Below are 25,267 nucleotides of genomic sequence, written 5' to 3'. Positions count from 1 at the left end.
TCAGACTTCCAAAGAGGAAAATTATCTGAGTTTCAGTAAACAAACAAATAAAAAGGGAGAGAAAGTAAAATAGGTTTTGGAAATCTACTGCTGAGAATGAAGATCCAACTATGCACACAGTCATACCAGTGAAATAAAGAATAACTGATCGTAAAATACAGTTTTCTATCCAAAGATGTCAAAATCATTACAAAGAGTAAAGTTTCTCCACATGGTGGTCCTGATGCCTGCATGCTTTTTTCATAAACAGGTAAATGGAGGTCTGTTAAATACAAGAGATTTTCCTAGGCTTGTGCACAGGCTCATCCACTGCTTCCAGGAGTAGCTTTCTGGAGTCTGCAGCTTGGGCAACATTGCCAAACCACCACCCCATCACCCAGGTATTTTGTCTTAGAAATAGCTCAGTATTACACATTGTCATGAGGCACCACCCTGCACACCGACCTCTGCTTCATTAGCCCAAGGTCTGTGCATCAGCAGCACACCGTATCAGAAAGTGCAGTGCACCTCTTCTCACTGCCTTCTCATTCAACTGCCATTTCTTTCTCAGAGACAGGTTAAAGCAGAGTGGGAAATTTAAGCATTTCAGAACTTGGGGTGTTTTGCCTCGCTGTTATGGAATTATCTTTTATTTTATGACAAAATGGCAAAAGAACTGGGAATGACCAAAATGTCAGCAGTGCAGCAGCAGCCACATTAGATGTTACCAAAGATCCAGCGTGGGACACAGGGTTAAAATCCTGTCCCATGCTCCTTTCCCACAAAGGGACAGACCCGCTGTGTCAGTCAGGATGTCTTCAATAAGCTTTGCCCATGTCCAAACCAGATGCAGTTCAGTTTGTGATAGCAGTGAAGTTCCAGCAGCCAAGACACTAATGCAGACTGGTCAGCTCCACTGCAAGGAATCCCAGGTGGTGACATGGGGGCATGCCTGAGCTCAGGAGTATTTGGCAGCATCCCCACTGTGCCCATTACCTGCTCACTCAGACACATATACCCACCCTGCAGGATCATCTCTAACTGTGTTGCGGGTGTATTCCAAACACTAACGTCACAGACAACCTGACTGGGAGACATCCAGTTCTGTTAGCATGTACTGCTGTCAAGAATTCAGAGCCAGCCAACTGAAACATTAATGAGCTGGTAAACTACAGAAAGGAACCAACTCAGAGTGAAGTCTGCAGTACAGTTACTTCACTGTTTGGGATGATGAATACCCATAGTTCCCCAAGATTTCAGCAGGAGGTAAGGGGGTTTGCACTTTTGTAATTCAAGTATATAATTAGAAGTATAGCAAGGAACAAGTCCCTATATCCAGCCATCCAGATAGTGAAAAATATAAAAGAAATATGCTATACAAGAAGGAAGTCACTGGCTGCAAAACTCATACAAAAGGAGGATTCAGATGAGCTGCTAAACTATCTGGTAATTCCTAGAAACAGTGCAGAGGTGACTTGCCACATCAATTTTACCAACAGCACTTCAGCTGAAAAACAACCTTAGTTTTTCTGAAAGGTTTTCTAAGAAATCCTTTTTTCTCCTTTAGCAAGCCATGACTCACTGCTCTGTATAGCACAAACAGTCACCAAATACAGGAGCTTAGAAAATGCTCTACTAGCTCACAGTGCCAGAAAACACTGCACTAGCTCACAGTGTTTCAAGCGGGAGCTTCAAAACACCTTCCAGAACCACACTCGTGTTCAAAGGAGGTGCTAGAGAACACGGCTGTGTGAAATTGGGCAATACAGCTTCACTGGCAGGAACACTGAGGTTAGTTTTGGCTCCCGTGAGGTCCTCCACCCTATAGTTTTCTTTGAACAGTTTTAATGGAAAACTCAAAGTGAGATTCAGCTGCAATAATAATTTTTTTAACTGAGGTTGGTCAGAAGCAAAAGAAATTTTATTTCTGTGTGCATAACGTTGGAGAGGGAATACACCTCTCTTTAGAAGAGACCCTATTTTGAGTTAGCTTTGGAAGACAAAGTAGCCAGAGGACCTGTAATTCTCTCACATGTATACAATGCATGTAGGCAACCGAAGCTTCAATGTGGTAGAGGACGGAATGAATAGGTAAGTGCATCATACAACTTGTAGCACTAGGCAGCTGACAAGCCTGTCCACTTCACTACTTCGAGAACAGTGAGTCACTCCTCCCACCTATTTGCAGCAGCAAAATGAGAAAATGCTGCTCTTCAGCTTGAATGGACATTTATTTCTTGCAGAGAATCTAAAGATGCCTCAAGAGGAGCTACAAGGCCCAGATCATTACAGCTTTACCTCTTACCATGATGTATTTTGGAAAACTTCAAGCCCCAGAACACAAGTGGAAAGAGAAGGAGGGAAGTCACAGTGTGCTTCTTATTCTGACACATGGTAGGAGGAAGGACAGAGAAAACCCACATGAGGATGGAAAGCAGGAATACAGGATAAGCAGGACAGCCAACTCCTCTTTGACAAGCATGCAAGTGAGTTGGCTGCCTGCTCCTCCAGGATCTCCAAACACATCATAGGCAGGAGATGGTTACAGACCACCAGGACTTTTCCCACACAGAAGACCATTGATGGTAAAGGGAGAGTTCCCTGCCTCCTAAAAAAATACAAGTATCTTGCTAGCACAGGACAGCAACGTTTGCTTAAAGTTGCCTGTTCCTTGTAAAACCAGAGAGCATACACTTAGCTTTCCTCTTCCACAGACTACACTGAAAATGCGAGGACATGGCAGCTTATAAATAATTGCAAAGCACCTTCTGAAAAAGGTTGAGAGGGAGGTGGGATGCAAGCTCCCAGCCAAGAAAGCTGGGACTGCCAAAGAGCAGAACAGAATAAGGGCAAGGACAGTGTGTGATATCCCAGCTCCATCTGTATGCAGAAATGAAAGGCATTGAGGAAAATATCAGTGTAGGTTATGGCAGGTGTTCCCAGGTGTGTGGAAATCCTCGGGGGAAGAGCACCATCAACAGAAAATACAGCAAACCTTATAAGAGACAGCTGACGTGGCAGATCCTACAAAAGCTTGTCTGCTGTATGTGAACGTCTTTTGTTCTCTAGCCCCATTCTTTCACCTGGCAGCTCACAGATTAAAAGACCTGAGAGATGTTCCTGTCACAGGAGACTTTTCCTCAAAAGGCTCCTAAAAGGAGGAGGGACCAGGGTAATGTGGGGTCCACTATGGGGGATGCATGGCAGAGGAAGCTTTACCCTTCTAGTAACGACTCTCTTACATTTCTGGAAATTCCCCCTAGCCCCATCCCCTTGCTACCTGCAGAGTGATAACAAAGCCAACATTGTCCATCAAGTCTCAATCTGAAGTGACTCATTTATTCTCAGGAGCTTTGTGTTCATTTTTTTTCACACTGGCATCGTAAGAAAACAAGGTTTATGTGAGCATATTGCCTGTCATATGTCTTAACTGTTTGTCCCTTCCTATTAACTTTTGAATCACACCAGACTGGGAATAGAGAGCTCCAAGAGAAATTGAGTTTCTCTTTACAGAAATTGAGTTTCTGTAAGATTGGTGAAGTTACCTTTGATTGGGTAGGACAGAGACCCCAGTTCACGTTTCTGCTGAGAGAAAGGCTAAGAGCAGAGTCAGCTCTTATCCCTGCTCTTGGGTCTATCCTAGGCAATGAGCACATGTGTGCACCGGCCGATCAGCACAGCTTACACTGCTTCTTGTCCTGCTGCAGGGAGAGGATGGGAAAGGGAGATGAGAGGCCTCTATGGGGAATGGGGTCGGGTGAGGGTCTGAGCTGGACTACACAATTAAGAAACATAATATTGTAGCAGTCCGACCTCATGCCTAAGAAAACTTGTTTTTTTTTTTCAGCCAAGTTGCCTGTAACTTCATGACACATCATCAGGGACAAATGCCAATGCTTCTCAAGTACTCGCAGAATGCAGTATGTAGCCACAGACAAAACAGCAACCAGTTGGAGAGTTCATCCATTAGATTCCTTGCTACAACTTCTGCCTAAGTCTGGCAAGCAGTAGAAAACCCAGGACAAAAAGTCACAGTGAAACTGCTTTATCTCCTAATGTTGCCCCTTTCTAGGTCTGCACAATTAACACGGGGTTTCTTGAAAGAAGTAGAAAGTGTGTGTTGAATCAAAGGTGAGCGCTATAGAAGCAGTGCTCCCATAAAACCACAAGCCTTGGCTCTTGAGTGAGCTTGTGAGGTTGGTAAAAGCAGCTCTCCGCCCCAAGTGTTTTCCTATATTTACTGACCAAACCATTGATTTTAAAGTAAAAGTAAAGGAACAAGAAAAAAAATCCCTTTTTCCTGTAGCACTATATGCTAAATTTTGTTCGCCACATCCTAACTGCTTCTAGTGACAGTGCAGTGTTTGTCTGAATTTTTAACAGATGTTTCTAAATACTCTTGACCACTTCTATCTCCTGAGGATTTCTGCAGTGGGATAGCTCTAGATAGTAATACAAACAAAGCTTGTAAGAGGCTCTCGGGAATAAATCTGTAGACACTGCATCTACGATGGGTGTGGGTATGGGTCCAAGCCTTATGAAACTCTGTAAATATCCTCTGAAGACTAGCAAGCTGGACTGACCCTGCCTGCAGATGTTTTTGAGCTTACCAGTCCTGCAGTGAAAAGAAAGACAGCTTGCAGATAACTGCAACACTCCTGAAAGAGCCTGAGAGCAGGATTTAAACCTGAAGTTATACAAGCAGGGATATGCTGGAGCAGAACAGAATAATGCAGAGGATGATGTGTGATGGTGTAACTCCATTTCAATTCAAAATATCAAAGATGCTGCGAAGGGGATCAGTCTGGGCTGAGGCAGAATTTCCCAGATGTCAGATTGCCCTTGGGAGTGAGCACACTGGATTTACTTGACAGGTGTGAAGGTAGTCATGCAGTCAGAACACAAATTGCCTTAAAAAATAAAATCTCTGCTTTCATTTTTTAAAGAAAATGAGTATGTTGAGCTAACGCCTGGCAAGGAGGCAGTGACATCTGCCTGAGTTTGTACCCGGCCTGAAATAACCAATTAAACATGCTGATGACTCCTAGTTTACATTATCAAAACGTAGCTGTGGCTATTTAATACCAAAATGACAGCTATTAAAGCTATTGTCAGTGTTTCAAAGCAGCTGAAACTGCTTTTTTTAAAGGTCAGTCTACTAGCTGAAGAGTGAACACAAGCAAGGCAGCTGTGCCAGCCCTTAGGATGTGGCTGCATCCTGCAGTCTGGCTTTGCATTCCCTCAAACGTCGGGTAGAAGCAGCCGCTGTCTAGGTGGAGCCCACTGCCCTGCCCAAAGCAGGGGGACTGGTAGGCAGCTTCACTCTGGGGGACACACAGAGCAGGGACACAGTGTGGTGACGCTGTAGGGCAAAGCTGTGGGGCCCGTGCTGCCCAGCACAGCTCGCTGCACCTACTGCTTGCCAGGAGAAGAGTAAGGGATGGCTGGAGAGGACACCACTGTTTTGAACCCAATTCAGCTTTGTGGCAGCTGTGTCATTGACAACAATAGCACAGCCCTCCCCCAGAAAAAGCCATACAAACCTCAACCTGTGCACCACTTCCCCACAAACAGCAGAGCTTAGCCCTAAACACTCCCACCAGCACAGACCAAGCACTTGCTGTCATCTTCTGCATTAACATTTCTGTTAACCTTTTTGTAAGACCATCTGACTCAGTTTCAAAATTCCTCATTCTGAAAAATGTTTGTTAAATATTGGCCCTGCCTGCTACACAAAGTGATAGCTTGGTAGCCATAACCCACAAGACACATTTAACTTCACAGACTCATCATCAATGGATCTTAAAGGCATTGTAGCCAACACGCTGTAAACCACATGCAATACAAACACATAATAGAACTTCTAATGTGCAAAGCGACTAAACAAAAAGATCCTTGACCTTCTTGCTTTCCCTTTCATACCATTATCCCCAGCGAGACAAGCAAATGGAATGACGTAGAGAGCAATAGCTACCATCAAGCCAACTTTGGAAGCCAATTTCTACAGTAGTTAAGCAGTTAATGGCGTTAATCAGAATGATAACTTCTTAAATTCTACATTTATGCAAATAACTTTTTGGCATATCACATGGAGACCTGAGTAGCAGAGCTTGCCAGGAAAAGGTCCCAATATCTTGCACATTTGCTGCTTTTGATTTTTCTAATACCATGTAAAATAGCATCCATGACAGTTGGCACATCACACAAACTACACTTAAAGAAAACGCTACTGTCACAAATTAATCTATATCATCCCAAATAGATTAATGAACAAATTGTTTTATACTTAACCTTTATGAAGCAGAGATTAATCTCTACAGCTAAATCCAATCTCTGTCTTTATCTTTTTAACAAGAAGCTGACATTTCTCATAGACCTTCCTAAAACGGGCAACATTTACTGGATAAAGAAAACAGCAGATACCCCTAACTCTCTCTGTGCCACACTAGCTAGGGTATTGATAGCACAAAAATATAAAGCAATGGAGTAGTTTATGACTATGACATGAAAGGCCATTATCTGCATTTGATGAGATGAAGCAGGAAAACTGCAGTTTAGGATAGGAAGAGTTTACTGCAATCTTAGCTTTATAAAGCCTGTGTGGAAAACTTCCTGTTTTCCAGAAGAAATACTTGGCAACTTTCTTGTTCTAGGCGACATTTAAATTCAGCGAGGACAGAAAAATCAGGAGATTGGATGAAAAACTATGAATTGCACTTTTAATTGCTTTCAAGGTGTTAAAAAGAATTTCAAGATGTGCTCATGGATATAGTTTTCCCCTTTGTTGCTGCTGTTGTTTAATTGAATTAAATTCTGTGCAGAATTTTATCCATTCATTTAGTTAATTCTGTCTCTGGGAAAATAAGGTGGGAATCACTTGCTGCAGGATGTTGTGCAAAATAAGTAGTTCACCTATTGAAATTGTACCTCCATTTTGAAAATCAATAGTACTGCTTATACACAAGCCTTAACTGTTGATTTATTGACATATATGTAAATATACATGTACCTGGATACCTTCTCTTTGTTTGTGCAAAGCCTGCAACAGAGAATGCTAAAATATATCTGGAAAAAATAATTGGCCTTTTTTTCCCCCTTTGGGTACAGATTTCTGGTTTTAAATGAATGTGCAGGTTTCCTGTTGCTGCGTGAAGCCTTCATTTCAAAATACCAACTGATTCTAGGTTTAATTAAAACAGAATGTTTTATATCAGAAACACTTCTCTTTTTTTTTTTCATCACATATCTTCTTTGCTGGCTATTAAGACGTGGATTTTTTTCTTTTTTTTTTTTTAATGTAATGAAATAATTCAAAGTTTTACAGCAACTCTTTATGGAGTCAACTTATGCAAGCACCAAAGCCTTTCCAGAGAAAACAGGATTCTCCCCACCTCCCTCTGGCTTTTCTCCCTACTGAATGCCATGGCCTTCACTCAACCAAAGGAAATGAAAGACAGACTGAGACAGCAGCATCACGTGGGTGAAGGTCAGATTGATTTTCAGCTGTGTGGTGCTGTTTTATCACCCTCAGGACAAAAGTTAAGCCCTTAATTTTTATTTTTTTTTATGTCTGCTTTAACAGAACAACTTATTTTTTCCTGAAATTTTGGTTGGGTCCATAACCACCAGAATTATCAAGGACAGCCTAATGTAAAACATTTGTAGAGATATCTTCCTCAGAGTAAAACCCAGAGTAACCCACACACCACAAGACTTCTATACATGACTTTCCCCTATTCCCTATGTACAAATAGTGGCTCCTTGAAACTACTGAGGTTTCGGCAGTGACATTTGCTGACAGCAAAAGAAGACAGAGATGCAGCTGCCGGCTGTTCAGCAATGATCCTGGGCACGGGCAGAGGAGCATTTGCTATCTCAAAGGGGGCAAGTTCACAAATGGTTTTTTCTCCCTATCCTCCTTCCCTCCTCCTTTTTCCTTCCCATGCTTGGAGTGGCCAAGCTCTCCGAGAGCTGAGCTTTCTGCCTGTCACTTGGTGATCTGGACATGCACGGCCAGTTACTGTGGCAGGCTCTGGAAAAGCCGACAGTTTTGCTAACTCAGACTGCACTTTTCCCAACTCCAGCACCACTCACAAAGTCACTCCCTGTAAGGACTGCCTCTCTTCATTTCTCTTTTAATTAGAGACTGATGCTCCCCACAAAGTAATGATGTCAGTTTTAGTACAGGCAATTTTAGCTAGTCAGGTCTTCAAAACTGAGCTAATTAACATAAAATGAAGTGTTTTGTACACTGTAGATATGTATCAGCGTACCTAGTTATCCCCACCCCCCCAAGAGAAAGAGCATCTTCCCTCCTGATGTTTGCATTTCCAGATTTTAAACTGGCAGCCAGAAAACTCAATATTCTGTCATTTAAGCTTTGAGGCAAGAAAGTCCTACTCCTTTTTGTTTTCTTTACTTTCTATTTGGGGTTAACTTTGTCTCATTTGTACAACAGCATTTGACAGCCTCCTGAAGATGACAGTTTATCCTGCATAAAAAGCAAGGAATACTATCTGCTTTATTTATATGTACCACAGCTCTGGTCAAAATTACACCCAGTTAGACTGAATACCATTAAAACACCTAATGGTATACAATTCCTACGTCAAACAGCTCTTGTAAAACAAACAATGGCAAGTGTCTCTAAGAGTGGAAGGAGTAGAGAAAGGCTGTAAGGTGAGGTGAAGCAGCCATCCAGGTTGGATCTAGATGTGGACTGAATGCAAATCATTTGCTAGGGTTTGTGATCAAAGTTTTGACAATGTCCTGGGTTCAGCAGTAGCAGTCATTTTTTCTCCTTTTTGGTAGCAGGTGCACTGCTGTGTTTTGACTTTCAGGCTGGGAACAGTGCTGATAACACGTATGTTTTGAGTTACTGCTCAAATGTTTGGTTTGTCCAAAGACTTTCTGAGTTTCCTGCTCTGCCAGGGAGGAGGGGAGGCCAGGAGGAAGGAGAGACAGGACACCTGACCCAGGCTAGCCAAAGAGGTATTCCATACCATAGCACGTCATGCCCAGGATGTAACGGAGCGTTACCCGGAAGGGCTGGAGCCCTGGGGGGTTGGAAGAGGTATCGGTCAGTGCTCAGTCGGGCAGGGTGGGGTGAGTTATGAGTTGGCGGCTGGTGAGGTGTCGTATTCTCTTCACTTGTTATTTCCTTTATCATTATTATTAGTAGTAGCAGTAGTGATTTGTGTTATACCTTAGTTATTAAACTGTTCTTATCTCAACCCGTGGGAGCTACATTCTTTTGATTCTCCTCCCCAACTCTCCGGGAGTTGGAGGAGCAAGGGGGGGAGAGTGAGTCAATGAGCTGTGTGATTTGGGTTTAAACCATGACAGACTAGCACACATCTTTAGCTCATCTGAAACTAGCTAAGGCTGCCTACAAAACATGGAGCATGGAGCAGTCAGATTTCTTACAGCCCCTCAAGGAGATCTGCAAATGCTGGTCCCCATGGGATGCTGCAAGAAAGGTTCTGCACGTGCACGGAGCGCCAAGGAAGATCCAGCTCTGAGACAACAGGCAAAAGAGCAACTGCAGCTGAGAGTAAAGGAGAAAACAGTAATGCAGTAACGTGTAGCATAAATGTATAAACTGGGAAGTGACTCAGTTGCACACAGGGCTAGGAAAAGGCAAATGCCAGCACAGTGTCAGTGAGAAGACTACTGTGAGTGAGATGTGACTCGTGGCAGTTCTGAAACAAGCAAGGAAACAGCCTTTGAGGAGAGACTGCACAGGGACAGCAGCACAGGCAACAGGGAGAGAGTAGGGAAGAGAGTAGTCACCCCGAGGAGACAACTAGAAGAACTCACAAAATCTCATACAATGCAGACAGACCACAAGCTGAGTATCATAGAATCGCAGACTGGTTTGGCTTGGAGGGAACCTTAAAACTCATCTAGTTCCAACCCCCCACCATGGGCAGGGACTCTAGACCAGGTTGCTCCAAGCCCCGTCCAACCTAGCCTTGAACACTGCCAGGGATGGGGCAGCCACAGCTTCTCTGGGCAACCTGTGCCAGCGCCTCAGCACCCTCACAGGGAAGTTTTTTTTTTCTAGCATCTAATCTAACATCAGCTTAAAGCCATTCCCCTTTGTCCTGTCACACTGTAAATGTCGAAAAACCGTCCTAAAGGCATGTTGAGGTTTTGGCTGGTTTTGGCTTGGTTTGCTGCTATGCTTTATTGATACAGATCAAACAATATAATTCAAATCTTCTTGGACTACTCTTGGATTCCAGTAAAGCGTTCAGTTTTGCTCAGAGAAAACAAATACAGGTGTATACATTTATATTTCTGTAGACCGCAAGGTCGTAAATGGAATTTATTCTACTTTTGTCTTTCCAAATGTTCTAATGGATAATTAGTATATGTAGATCTCTAAAATGAACATTTAATATAAATTGTATCAAATCTCATTTATTTTAAGAGATATCATTAAGTACAAAGTCTGCATGAGTGAACTGAGTTCACTGTAGAGAAAATGACTGGGAATTATGTTCAAAAATCTATTCAAATGTTTAATGTAACAGATTCCCTAGATAAGAGGAAAGCAATGGGCTTCTTCAGCCTTCCCTTATGTCCTCCTCAACAAGACTAACAGTAATTGAGTAGCAACAAAAGGAGGAGCCAAAAAGTGTTTCACTATTATGCTGAGAAAGATTTTCAAGGAAGTCTAAACAAGAGATGGACTCACATGCCAAAAAAAGATGCCTTCCAGAGGAAGCTCATCCCCACAGTTATACGTCTCACAAGCAACAAAACGCACCTGGATAAAGACCTTGGCTCTTCCACCAGTGTCTTGCATAGAATCATAGAATCACAGAATAGTTAGGGTTGGAAAGGACCTTAAGATCATCTAGTTCCAACCCCCTGCCATGGGCAGGGACACCTCACACTAAACCATATCAGCCAAGGCTTCATCCAACCTGGCCTTGAACACTGCCAGGGATGGCATTTCGCAGACTGGTGAAACCACAATTGCAGTCATTTTCATCCAAAATAACTTGGGCTGGTAAGGGAGAAGGGCTTGAATTTTTTTTACCTATCAGCACCCTCATGTTGACATAAGGCTTGTGCAGCTCCATAGGGCACCAGATCTGGCAGCTGCGCAGACTAAAAATTAAATCCTTTTACTTGTCAGCAGTGTCAGCTCCCAAGGACAACACCAACCTTGTAACAGCATAAGGTAGGAGATGGAAGTCAAAGCCAGTCCAAACTTAACAGTCTAACTTAAACCAAAGTAGAGTGACTTCTTAATCTTATGATGATAAAAATAAGAATTCCCTGTGTCTAAAGGAAGCTGCTAAGCTAAATAAAGACTACAAAGTGCTCAAATGTCCTAGGAAGTATTTAACATGAACAGACTAAGTGCCTTGAAAAACCCAAATCAATTTTTTTTGTTAGTTAAGACAATGAAAGCTGTTTGTAATAAGCAAGAAGTTTGAATAACATTACCTACAATTAATAGACATTAACTCAAATTTCTACTGAATATATTTTCAACAACTTTGAATTGAATATGAAATTATGGAATCTATTTTTAAAATCATCTTACTATTAAAAACACCTAGTAAAATCACTTAAATGGAACAGCATTTGAAAGGTACATACATGTTGCCAAAGATCTGAAGAAGGTCGAAGGCTGCTTAGACTTCTGGTGGAGGTCTTCTGATATGCAAACCCAACTTGGAGAGCAACAGCCTCTCCAGCAGGTGCAGGGAAAATATTTCTCTTATTCAGTTTATCTGACTGATTCAGTCCAATATTGAGTTTGCTCAGAACAGAAAACTACTTGGCAGACAATCACTAATTTGCTTCTTGCCAGCCCACAGTAAAGAAAGCCGAGACCCCTATGGAGAACGCAGGCACCCGCTTAAAGTTGTCCATGGGAGGCCACATACCTTGTTGGATCCATCCTGCTCACCAGGACTGCTGTGCTGGCTGCGTCTGGGATGGAGCACACCACACAGTCCTCCCTCAGGCCAGCACTCAAGGAAGGCTGAGCCCCGGGCTCCTGGACCTAGAGGCCATGCAGAGATGCTCCAGTGAGCACTCCCAAAGCCAGCCAGCTGAAGAGGACCAACCCATGCTGGCACATTTCCCTAAAGCCAGCCGGCACCAGGGGGTGGAGGCTGCTTTCTGGCTTCCCCAAGCCTGGAGCACAGTTAATAACATGCCAGCTGTATCTGCAGACAAGCCAAGTTTAATGAGGCTACAACAAAAGCATTCAAATATGCACTACAGAACTTCTGTGGGGATTTTTTCTAGAGCTTGTTTTTAACTTGACAATGTTTGCATACACAATTCCTTTATTTTTTATTTAATTTTTTTAAAACCTATGTATATTCTAGAAACTCAAAGAAATCAACATTAAAAAGACTTTTAAAATCCTGCTACTTCCAACATCAAAATTATATTGTGATGAATGCTGGAAATGCACTGCTGGTTGCTTTTTTCTTAGTAAACATTGAAGTCTTAATTGTTTTTCTCCTACATGATTAGACTCCATCTTTCTGTTTGCCAGGTCTTCACACCAGGACAACTACTATTCCTCTCCTCCACACCAGGAAGGACATGCAGAAGTGACCACATCTACCACTAGTGATGAAAGAGACACCTTACCCACTCACTGTCCCATCCTCCATGCTTTACCGTGTGTTCCAGTCTCTTAGTCTGGATCAAGATACAGGAGGTGTCAGTAAGAGGACTGCAAATATGGATTTGGAGACAGCAGAGGTGGCAGCAAAAGGAGTCTGCTCAGGCATGAGCAGGTGGAGAAGGTAGACAAGGTGCCACCTCTGTCTCCTCCAGCAGAAGAACTAGAGGGTATCAGATGAAAGCAGGTGACAAAGCTGAAGTGAGTAAAAGGGGATTCTTTTCCCCAGTGCATAATTAACTGAGTCCCCAGCACAGGAAATACTAACTGCATACTTTCTTCAACAAGAAACTTCAAAATGGAAATTCATGGAAGACAATTACCTGACGAGTGCTCAGATAAGTTTAGAAACGCATAGCACCAAGAAACAGTACTATGGGACCATCAGGCTGGCTCTGGCTCCGTACGGCCATCCTTCTATATAAAGACTACTTAACAATGGTTGGCTAAGGGATAGGGGAACAAACCAGGAAAAAAAAACTGGCTTTCAATGCACCTCCTATTCACTGCTCATGTCTGCAGTCTGAAGATCCTGATGGCTCTGAATAAGCCAAGGCTGATATGGCGAATGTGTGTCCTTCAGCAGTGCCCTAGCCATGAACAATCTATGGTCTTGTCTGTCTGAGGCAGGACAACCCCAGCACATCATCCACCAAGCTCTCTAAGGCATTATTAAAGGCCTTTTTATAACAAGACGCATCTGTTGTAGTCTCCAGGCTATCCTCACTGCATTTCTGAATTGAGTTTCACATATTGGGTTTTGTCTACATCCCCCAGTTGCTGGGACCTGCTCAGGGCAGCAGTGAACCTCCTTCCTGAGGGCATAGCTGCCCTTCCAGCACTCAACAGGCTCCAGCCCCAGAAGGAGCCTTTCCATTACAACCTCTTGTTCTTCTTTTTTGGAGGACATTTATTATTTACTTAGATTGCTACAACACTGACAAACAGACCTGCCCTATGAGCAGTACTCCCTCTGCTGTAACATGGAAATGGATTAACCTTTGCAAATTGAAGTTCAAAGCAGGGGGAGAAGGGGAGAAGAGAAGGGAAGGTGGAGCTCAGGCACCCCCCGTGCCCCAGGAAGGCTGTGTGAGGCCAAGAGTGTACAGAGGCGAGTGGAACAGAGTCGTTCCCAAGTGCAGGTCCTGCTGCATGCAGGAGCTCTCACAGCGGCACCAAGCCACTAGCTCTTGCTTCTCAGCATTTGGGATGCTTCACTCTTTGTTCACATCCCCACATCTGATGCAGCAAAATATCAGGAGGTAAGAGTGGCTTTTTCAGACAGCCAAGTGCCAAACTGCTCAAGACTTCAAAAGGACATGTACTTTCTTCAGGAGGCCTCATTTGAAATATGTACCCACTTTCTCTTCTATCCATTTTCATGTATACCTGTGCTTACTTTGCAGACTACTTTTTTGAACTAGATAAAAGTAGATAAAAGAGCTCAATTAAAGTAGCAAGAATGAAATAGTCCCTTGCAAGCACACTAACTTGTCATCCTCAGCTCCTCACTGGGCCATATGCTTAAAAATGACAGGGAAAATGTTCTTCCTGTGTGAAAAACATATGCTGCTTGAGGAAAGACATCATCACTGCTAAGAAATGTTTGTGCAGCCTCAGGATGCATAGCCAGGCCATCCGTGATGGCTGCTGGCTACATGGAGGCAGAGGAAGGGGTAGGGATAGCTCATTACCTCCCCTCCTGCCAGGGGTTTTGGTTACATGCAACCGAGCGGCCTGCAGCCGTGCTGGCAGTGCTCCTATCTGCACACACAGTGCCTGGTGCTGCTCCCCTGCCACTGTCCCCAGAGGGACCCGGCACAAAGGTGGCTGTGGTGATTGCAGGGGGTGGCGCCTGGCGTGCTGGCAAGCTCTTATCGGCACACACACTGCCCAGCTCCCTGTGCCGCTGGGGATGTGCATGGGCCCAGCACTGTGCCCCCACTGCGGGAGACCCGCTGGGAGGCCGCAAAGCAAATCCCGAGCCAGATGTTTATGATGAGCGAGCATCAGCTTGGATTCACATCCCCTGCATCGCAAATCCTTACGGGCACCAGCACACCTGCAAAACCCAAGAGACAGCCTGAGGAGAAGCTGCTGCAGCTCAGCTCCACTATGGCCTGCCCATGCAGAAGGGCCAAGCGCAGGGCTGCGTGTCCCAGGCAGCCCGCGGGTCTCACCTACCTTCGCCTGCTGGATGACCCTCCGATCTGTGGGATAAGCAACGCTGTTAGGGAGCATAACACTTTGCACAGCTTTCACAAACAGAAGCAATACATTAAGCACTCCACTAAAAGCATCTTTGCAGGCAGCCCCCCCTCATGCCAAACACCCAGTGTGGGTGCAAAGCCAGTGCTTGCAGCTCAGAAGATACACTGTAGAACCACTGCACCAGCAAGGTTACTGCATGCCTGGTTTGTCATTCAATTTGCAGCTGCTTCTGTTTGACTTCAGATTCAAATTCAGATAGAAGAATATGCTTTATATTCTACATGAAAAATAGATATTTCACCTGCACAGAAAGCCAGGCAGTGCAGCACCGTAATCAGCACACTAGTTGTGTATGTGGAAAGAGCCTCCTCATAGACTGGCTGGGAACCTCCAGGTAAACTCAAACATCACCTGTGAGGTGACAGCAGTCACGGGACCAGACCCCAGACCACCCAGCCAAGAGTACCCCTGCAATAGGCTGGGGTTTGGGGGCTCTCAGCATCAATGGGCACCAATACTGACTATAAGAAGATGTGTGAAGTCCCTGCTTAAGCCCTGGGGAGCCCTGCTGCGGAGCACCTGTGGAGGGGACACCTGGGACAAACTAAGGACAGGAGCCTGTGCTCGGAGCCCTCCAAGTGATTGACAATAAAAACACTGCCCCAGTGCCCATTTTCAGATCTAGACAGCGAGAACAGAGGACTCCAGGGAAAAATCCATGTTTTTACAGTTTGTGGTATTACTAAGCTTTTCTGGTGCCAATTTTAAAACACTGCTACGACCTCTGGAAAGAAGGAAAACTGCATTTCAGCACAACAATGTAGAAAATAACAAAAAAAGGAAACATTTTTTTTTTTAGCTTGAAACACTAGTCAGGTTAAGAGAAAAGAGCAGAATTCTGGCAAGGGCAAGAGCACTCAGACTGAGCCACAACACAGTAATTAGGGCCAGTAGGTCATTAGAGACACAGCTGTATAAACTAGGTGTATAATTAAGTTTCCACACTGCTTTTTCACAACTGTATTTCAGTTTCTTTTGTGGAAGACAATCATTAATTCGTTAATTTAAAGATGCAACAACAGCAGCAGCAAAAAGACAGGAAGTCTCTGACTTGCCAATCAGGTGCAACCAGAGATTACAATTTGGGTAGGGCTAATTTTGGAAATATGTGTCAGAAGTCTCTCTTTGTCAGTGGAAAGAGCCACCTGACAAAAACATCCATGAGACCTCATTGCTTGTGGACAAGCTGCTGTATATGGTTTTCTGGATATACGGTTGCCCAGCAATTGTGATTCTTGTAGCAGGTGAAATACAAGAAAATGCAAAATTATACACTAGCATGAAACATGTTACAGTACCTCATTTCAAACGCAAGCCTAGTGTACAGGTTACAGGGCATTTAAAAGGAGCAACTGCAAGACTTTAATTATAAACTAGTTCCTACCGTACAGTAGTTTAGAAAAATCAGCTGCTTCCAAGCTGGCAATATCCATATATAGCTCTGCTGCTGTTTGAAACAGACAACCTGTAAAGTTATCAACAACAGAAGAGGACCTCATGAAATGCTCAGAGACCCCACTGAAACCTACTTCTGTCCACTTCATTGATGCACTAATTTGCTTTAAAACACTCTACATTCACTTGAGAAACTGCAGAAAAAAAGCTTACATGAAGCTATTCTGACCCACAGGATAAAAGGGGTGGAGGAAGCAAAAATAACACAACAAAATCCTGGCACTAAACCCAGACTAATGCAGGTGTATTAAAACACATAAGCAAAATGGCAAATCTTGTGACTTTTTAGCCACTTTTCATCAGAAAACAAACAACTCCACACCAGCCATCAGACAGTGATGTATCACAGAATAGCTGCTGGATGTGTGCAGCCTCTGGTGCTGGCTGGAGGACACAGTAATTTGTTAATCCATGTGCAATCCTTTACTCCTGTCACTGATTTTATAAGATATCATCATGCTATGCCTACACTGCAAAAGCAGTGTGCAAAAAAGATGTGTAAAGACAGCACACGGTGCTAATGGCAATTACTTGGTCTTCTCTAGTTAAGGGGACGTGGGATACCAGTGAGGTTTTCATACATTTTTACAGCTCAACACATCCAGTGTATACACTAGGTGTTTTTATTTATTCTCAGAGTATTTTTACAGTGCTCACTAGTTGTTTCAGGCACTATTTCCAGGACTGCTGCAGGAGGGCTCATTTGTGGGGCAAGCTGGGAGACAAGGGAAGACATGAGTCGGTAAGGAAATGTGATGTTCTTTCAGTACAAGCTGCCCCCATTTAGACCCTTTTCAGATCCCCGTAGACACTGGAAACCTACAACCTGCAATCACAGACATCAGTCATGAGAAAAAGGTATAAAAGGCACCTAATTCTTTCAGAAGAACATCTCTACTACACTGACATCAAAAGGAATGCCATGCACTTATGCTACCAGAGATGTCTAGATTTCAGCGGTGTTTTGTCCTCAAAGAAACAAGTCTGAAATACATGAAAAAGCAAGGGGAGAAATTACTGTTTGTTGCCTTCTTACATGTCAAAGCAGCTGTGTTCAACCTGTATTATAACTTCAGCGCACTGTAATGAATTTCTAAGGGATTCCAGTAAAATAGGCGGTTTAGCCTATTCTTTGGAGTGATCTCTTGTAATCCTGCAACACTCCAGTGCTACAATACCTTCCTAACTTCACTATCCCAAAGGAAGTCATTAGTTACGTTGTATTATCAGCCTGGTGATATTATCACTACGAATAATACCTGTATTGATCTGGAGCCATGTAGACATGACTGCAAACCCTGCTTCAGATTAAGACATGAAAACCTGACTTGCCAAGAGGTCAGGCACTGAATTACCACCTCAGATGCATCAGGCAGGCATTATAGGTAAAAGGAGCACAGGGTAACTAAGGATACAGTCAAACAGCTTATTTTGTGGGGTAAAATCTTTATATGTACCACACTTCCTAATGTGGTCTTAGATTTTTCAGCCAGGTAGTACAAGTCTTTTCAGATGAACTGAACAAAGACATGCATTTTGCATGCTTTCCACAATTCTCACAGCTATGGAACAAACTGGTGGATCTAAGAGAGTTGTGCTGTGGGTTTTTTCCCTAAAGGTATGATACGTAAATATCAAGCAACAGTCCAGATTGTCTTCAGAGAAACATTCTCATTCCAGAATATATAAGTGCAGTGTTCCTATTTGCTTTAAATCACTTCAGGACACTATATTAAACTAAATGGAAAACAGACATTTTTGTTCTAGAATAAGGGTATCCTCACATCGGGATAATTAGCACCCATTTCGTGTACATGCAGATAGTTATGTGGTGCTTTTTTATGACAAAATGTCCTTGTAAATCACCAGCATATGTGAAGAGAGTAAAAGAGGATCAGTTTTTGCTACCTGCAATCAAAAAATAGCAATGGGAATGCTAACAAATAAATTTTATAAGTCTCAAAAAATGTAATATATTTACCTTAGTCTCACTAACAGAACATTACAATAAAAGCTGAGGTGTGAAAACACTGACTGTATTGATGCAAATAGAATCTCTAAGAAAAAAATTGCTCCTCTTCATAATGCTGTTGGTCATCAGCCATAACCCTACTTCACCTGCTGGAGTCCCCACCAGCAGTGCCTGCTCCCCTCTTCCAGTTGTACCATTACAGCTGTTCGGAGCATCACACAGTGAACCAGATGAAGCAGACACCTGGGCTAAAACCAGCCTTTTTCTTCACTGGGCTTGCCCCCAGCACCATGAGCGGCTGTACCAGCACAACTCAGGAAACAGGGCAGTGATGGAACAGTGGCCACATATGGGTGGCTTCTGGAGACATGCCCTGTGGCTGCACAGCTGCCCTAGTGGGATCCTGCCTGTCCTGCTTGCTATGCGGGATGGCATCAGGAAGGATCTGTCCCTGTAACTGCTCCTTTGGAAAGGACCAATGTCCACCCAGGCTGCACACCTCACCTACCAGTTTGCAAAACAAGGATTCTTCTATTCAATGGCATTTTCTTGCTTACTACCCTGAAGAGTATGAGTTGGTTGTTAGCTGGCCAAGGAATAAACATGCAAGAAGTTTTCTTTCAATTCTATACATTTTCAAGTTTGCAACCTATGTAGGGTTTAAAGGAGAGTGGGGAGCAATGAGCCCTGACGACAGGTGTAAGGATTGCAATTCCTATCCACCTGCAGGCTGGGAAAAAGCCTCAACCTCCCTCTGTCCTTCTGCCCAGCAAGCAGACAGGAGTCAGAGCAAGAGGTCCTCTCCTCTGCAGACCAGTGAGATAGGGGAGGATGCCTGACCCTTCCTCCCTTGCTGTACTCTGTATATACTGTTCCCTGTATTTTTTCTTTGTTGAGCATTGTTTTCCGTATGCCCAAGAAGAAGAGCAGAAAATATGGACTGATTAACAAACAGATTAAGTGGCCGGGGAAGAATATGCACTCAAGGGGAAGAGGATGGAATACTACTGCATCAGAGAAGAAACTAACCCTCCTGCCCTGCCAATCAGCCATAACAGCAACGGACTAAAAATGCTGTAGACGAGTGCAGAGGAAGAATAGGCAGAGTGTTTAATTCCAGTAAAGTGAAAGATGAGAATGTCTGATTTAAATAAATATGAACATATCCTGTGCTCCTCCTCCTAAGATTTTGTTTAATCTTTGGTAAAATCTGCAAAGCTTTTTACTACCCCTGTAAATCGGCTTAGCATGCTCTACAGAATACCTGCTGCTACCTCTGGCAAAGGAAAGGCAACCATGTAAAAGCAAGATATGTTGCAATTCTTCACACCAGTGCTCTGAGCGTGGTCTTACTTTACAGAAAGTAAAATCAAGATCAGTGTAGGCTGATGCCATCCTCACTTCCATAAAATTCAAAAGGCAATGTAATAATAACTTAGGGAGAATGGTGTATTTTTAGGGTGGGATTACAGAACTCGCACTATGAATTTTAATCTCAGAAATCGTCATGTTCTTTTATGGGGTTCAGAGGCCTTTCTTCCTGGGAGTTTTGCACACTTCAGTCATTTAACTTTTTTAATCTTCCTCCATTTGGAGAGAGAGGGGAAAAATACCCTGCCTGAAACTTTCAGCATTAAAAAAACCCCACAACATTTTTGTCTAACATAATTACTGACAGATTCCAATTGGAAAGCTGTTGCTTTTATTTTAATTTTATTAAAGGAGTGAACAAAGGCTACCCAAGGCACCACAATAAAATTACATTAACTGTAAAATTACATTATTAATTCTTTAATCTCACTTGAGGCCTCAAGCTGTTGCTATGTCCAATTACCCAGCTAACCACCTGTCAGAACTGTAAAGCTAGTTTAACATTACCTCCAGGACAGTTGTGTGCCCTGTGTTCAGTCAGGTCTGCCAGTGAATCGAAGTCCTGCTGACAGTTATCACAGGTGTAAATTGACTCATCCTCCATGTCTTCATCTTCCTCATTTCTTTCTTCCTGGCTCGTCACACTGTTCCTCTCTTCCAGGGCCCGGCTGTCCTTCGCTTCACTCTCCAGCTCTCCTCCCAGGCCACCTGCCAACAGCAAGAACATCCTCTAAGTTTGAAAGGTCTGAAAAATAAGAGCTTTAAGAAGGATGTTGCACTTATTAAGATACATTTAATTACAGCCGCTCTCACATTATTCCCGACACCTTTCATTATATTAATGTGGTTTTTATATCATGCGGTGCAACAATTCTCGACTGTATTCTCTGCTGCTTAGTGCGAATCCTGAAAACACTCTTTCCTAATCTTCTCTGGTGGGTGTATAGCAGAAGCCTCTAACTCTCTGTCATATAAAGTTGTTAGTGTTTTATCACTTAACCAGATTCTCAAAGCTTTAAAAACTGGCAAGATTAATTACAGCCCACAAAGAGAATGCATATGCTGAATTTTAATTCTCAGTGCTCTCCTCTCCCCACTGCCTCCAAGCCCAATATTAGTAACAACAACAAAGAAAGAAAGAAAAAAAGCTCTATTTGAAGACCCTCAAAGCACACATTTACCCCAGGATGTGAGAGGTCCCCGAACTAACAAGGGGCACTTTGCTGGACACATGAGTCTTGGGTTGTGCCAGCCTAGCTGGGAGCCAACAGGATAGCACCTGACCTTTGGGTTTCTCAGATATTTTTTCTCTTTGTCTGTGACAGTGTGGGCTAGCACAAACATCTCTGCCAGCAAACCCGCAAGTTTCCATGTGCATTAGTGTTCAGGCAGACTGAGCTCTCTGGCAGCTCCAGAACCACCCCTGTGCAGGGGCCAGGCACGCTGGGGCCATGGAGGTGGCAGCTCCACACACAGGGCAGACAGCTCCCTGCTAGCAGTGGGGTGGGAGGTGAGAGCAGCAAGCCACAGCCAGTCATCCCAACAAGCACTCAGTGATCTGCCATGAGGGGGTTTGCAGCCATATCCCTGTGACTCCAGGATGCCATGGAGAACACCCAGACATGCCTGAAGCCAGTTGTGCCCAATGGATCCATGCAGCACTGCAGTTACCCAGAGGCAGCAGAAGTGGAAAAGCCCTTCTAAGTCCCTGCTGCCCTCTCAGCAGCAAAGGAGTCCATTAGATATCCTGGCCATGCTGACCAGGCTTTGGTGACCAGCTGGAATGGAGGTGCCTGCAGCTCTTCCACAGCATGTCCCACCAAACTGGACAACACAGCCACACATGAAATGGTGCTACACCTGCACCATTTCGCCTGCCCCATGAGCACTCACACACTGAGTACAAGATGGGAACATTTGAGAAATCATACAGCAAAGGGAGATGGAACCACAGGCTCTCCTGTGGAAGAGACCGTCCCATACCACACACTGGCTGACCTCAAAAGCACCCACAGCTAGGCAGGAGGGAAATGATACCCTGTTTGTTCAGGATGCATTTTGGCATTATGCCATTAAGGAAATGCCAGCAAACAGATGAACTGTTTCTAAAATTAGATCAGCACCAAAAAGGTTAAGGACAACCAACACTGAGAACATGAAACAAAGCAGAAAAATAAAATCTATTAAAGATAAAAACTGGCTACCACAAGCACTGCAATTCAGAGACACACATTAGCACTCTGCTACCACTATCCAGCCAGAGCACATTTGATACCATTTTCTGCACTGTGCATAGTAACATAAATCAACTGATGTAAAACGCTCTGCAGCTTTCCATGGAGCACTTGTAAAAAGACGTACCTTTCGAATTGCAATGGTAATATTAAAAATCAATGCCTGTTTGTGGTGCATCACAGCATCCCTCTTAGCAATTAACTGATCTGCACATTTTCAGGTTCTTTTACTGTTAAATTATACATACCTTTCACTACAAAATTTCCATTAAGGGCTAAATACAATGTTCATTTTAACAAATCAGATATGCCACTTACCCAGCAGTAATGAATTTAAGGATTTAGTTATAAAAAGTATCACTCATTAAGCACTCCATATTCTAAGTCATCATCTGTGCTATGTTTATTCAATAAAATGCTTCTTGCCAAACCTCATGTTTTATAGACTTTTCCTTAAATAAAAATACATTGCAATGAAACATCCCACATAACTCTGGTTCACTTTCTACTACTACTTCACCAAATAATAAGTCATATTTAAAGCTAAGCTATCTTTGCTTTACTTCACACACCATTTAATGCATGGATTCGAATTATCACTTACATTTTGTCATATTTACTTGGCACACCTTTATACGGTCTCTTATCCCAGACTGTAATCACAAACATTTTACCTTATTCCATCTTTTAAAGCTGGTGTGTCCTGCAAACTTGATAGTTAATAAATCAGGATGTTAACTCTCAGGGTCTATAGGAAGGAAACCTATAAAATTGTCCAAGTTCATAAATCTAACCTAAAGAACTGCCACCTGTTTCCATGGCACCTGCAGGCAAAGATCTCACGGAAGCACTTCTGAACTGACTTTGCCTCAACCTAAAGAAGAAAGTTTTTAGGCATTCTGGGGAGCTTTACAGGACATTCACTAATATTTTTAGCAGAAAATCTGTCTTTTTATAGTTAACCTAAAGACCAGCTAATCTGCAGATTATGTGTGTGTGTGTGTGTGTGTGTATGTGTGTGACAAATTCATCCTTGGTTTTACTCCAGCACTCTGTGACTACACCACAGATAGAACTGCTCAACAGAGTCCAACAATAACAAATAATTTAGCACACTGCTTTAGGAAAAATAAATTGTACAATGTGAGATAAGAAAATAGATTCCCGACTGCAAAGCAAAATTCCAGAAACATTTTTTAATTCCCCATTGAATGGGAAATCTGATCCTCCAGGCAACTTCTCAAAAGCGACGTTGCTTGACAGAGTTGTATGTTAAATAACACAACAGCGAATCTTGCATAAATTATTTAGCAAATGCAACATTGCTTTAAAATGAGATTTTTTTTCCCTGTTTTCAGTGCATTGTAGGAACTGTACATGTCTGCCACGCCTCAGTGTTGCTGTTCTTTGAATAACATGATCATCAGATTCCTCTGCTCAGCCACATGCTCCGTGCTTGCCCTGTAGAAACCAGACACCACTTAGTAAAATCTGGAGTGTTTCTTGGTGTTTTGACCTTCATCTCCACTCTTCTGACCAGAAGCTTCCAGCGGGGTGCGGGCGGCCCCAGGGAGATGCTAGCTCCTTGCCCAGGGGAGTGAAACAGCCAGCAAGCACCAGGGCGGTGACGGGAATGGGTGGTCCATGCATCAAGGAAAAGCTTCAAATGCAGCCCAGCTGCTCCCGCGGTGAGCTCAGTTCCCCTGACGAGGACAGCAGGCCACAAGCATTCCTCAAGAACTCATTTCTGAGGAGTTTTGCTGCAGCAGTTCACAAGTTTAACCTGCAATCTGCCTGCTGGCAAGAGCTGCAGGAGCACCCCACCCCAGTGCAGCCACACAGGATGGGTGCCTGCAGGCACCAGCACATCACTGAAAAGCTTTGGGTCACCACAGGAGACCAAGGTGCTGCAGGCACTGGGAGCAGAGCTGGGGCTAGCTCTGAGGGGACATATCAATGCGCTGCCACGTAAAGGTGGCCAGAGCAAATCACCTTCTGAAGTCTCCAAAGAAAGAGCTGTGTCTACCTGCATCAAGTACATATATGTGTATTTGCTGACGCAGCTGATTTTTAAGATCGTCTTGGATTTTAGCGACCTCAGTGCTAAGTAGTTTTTAGCTAGAGTGCTAGAAAAGAAAAATAAATAACAATAATCACAGCTACTAACCTGCAAGGAATCTGCAAAGGCAGCACAGCACCTTGGGCATGCAGCTCCCATCAACCACATCCCGTTTGTGCACAGCATGAGGGTACCAGCAGCATCAGCAGAAGGGGCTGCTGGCACCATGGCTGAGGATAAATGATGGCTAAGTAATTCTAAAGAGGAGGAGAAAATGCCTCTGCATTCCACAAAACTGTTACAAGCAATTTTTAAATTAACTTGCCACCTCCAATGATGGATTTAACAACTTTCTTTAATGGGTAAGAGAGGATATGATTTTGAGAAATCAGCCTTGAAAGTACACCTCACTCTACCCAAAATGTCAGGAAACTGGGTTAGGAGCAATTTGCTTTTCTTCTCTTTCTTTTTTTTTTCTTTTTTTCCCCTGTAGCACAGTGAAAGGCCTGCACAGCTTTTAGACAAGAAGAATGTTTTACCCTATGACCTAAACAATCTGGCCAACAGTCAAGAATATGTTATTCTAATTGCCACTAAAGTTAATGTTGTTAATGACTCTTGGTTTTCCCGCAGAAGACAGCTTAGGCTCTAGAAAGTTACTATTTCAAAAGGGACGGAGCAAGCACCAGGAGTGTTCCTGCCTGATCTGGTGGTCCAGGGAATGTGGCAAACTTGGCAAAGCTGGAAAAGTGAATTCCCAAGGGCCAGCTTGAGAGCTGCTGTCAGTAGAAGTGCCTTCTGAGCTGTGTTCAAAACAGCTCTGTTACAGGAACAATGCGCTCCTAAAGCCAAATATTTGAAAACAGATCACAAGTACCATGTTCAACTCAGGCCTCACTGAAGTCAGGAGCAGATTTCCACTTGCTTCAGACCGGGGTATACGGCACTGCCATCAGGGTGGAGTTGTGCTTGGGTCTGCGGTGGCAGAGCCTCAGCCATGGACTACAGCTCCAGCCCCACTACGACAGTAGCACCAACTGCTCTGGGGACTTCAGTTAGCAATGCAGGCCTGAAGAAACAAGGAGGTCAGAGCCACACTGGAAGTGATGCTGATGCCTTCATTCAATATCCACTGATGCACATGGAAATGGGTAATACCATGCAATACATGGACCAGAGAAATTAAAAAAGGAACAAACCTCTTAGCTTATTTTTTCTGCTGGAAAATTAAATCTGGACAGTCCAAACTTTTTATCTTATCA

General features: G+C 43.5%; 1 protein-coding gene across 2 annotated transcripts in view; it reads right to left on the bottom strand.

The window, feature by feature from the left end:
* Positions 1–25,267, bottom strand: part of ZNF423 (zinc finger protein 423) — a 238,848-nt gene that overhangs the window by 146,167 nt on the left and 67,414 nt on the right. The window contains exons 3-4 of one of the 2 annotated variants that reach the window (XM_031051938.2): positions 20,220–20,420; positions 16,299–16,379 (exon numbers count right to left, since the gene is read on the bottom strand). In XM_031051938.2, the coding sequence (XP_030907798.1) occupies positions 16,299–16,379; positions 20,220–20,420 (282 nt within the window). The remainder of the gene's footprint in view (positions 1–16,298; positions 16,380–20,219; positions 20,421–25,267) is intronic. The other variant, XM_031051939.2, reaches the window with a different exon arrangement.

This window comes from Melopsittacus undulatus, chromosome Z (genome assembly GCF_012275295.1).
Source record: "Melopsittacus undulatus isolate bMelUnd1 chromosome Z, bMelUnd1.mat.Z, whole genome shotgun sequence".
In the NCBI taxonomy this organism is placed as follows: Eukaryota; Metazoa; Chordata; class Aves; order Psittaciformes; family Psittaculidae; genus Melopsittacus; species Melopsittacus undulatus.
Note: the sequence above shows the minus strand (reverse complement) of the source record. Positions and strands in the feature narration are given on the sequence as shown.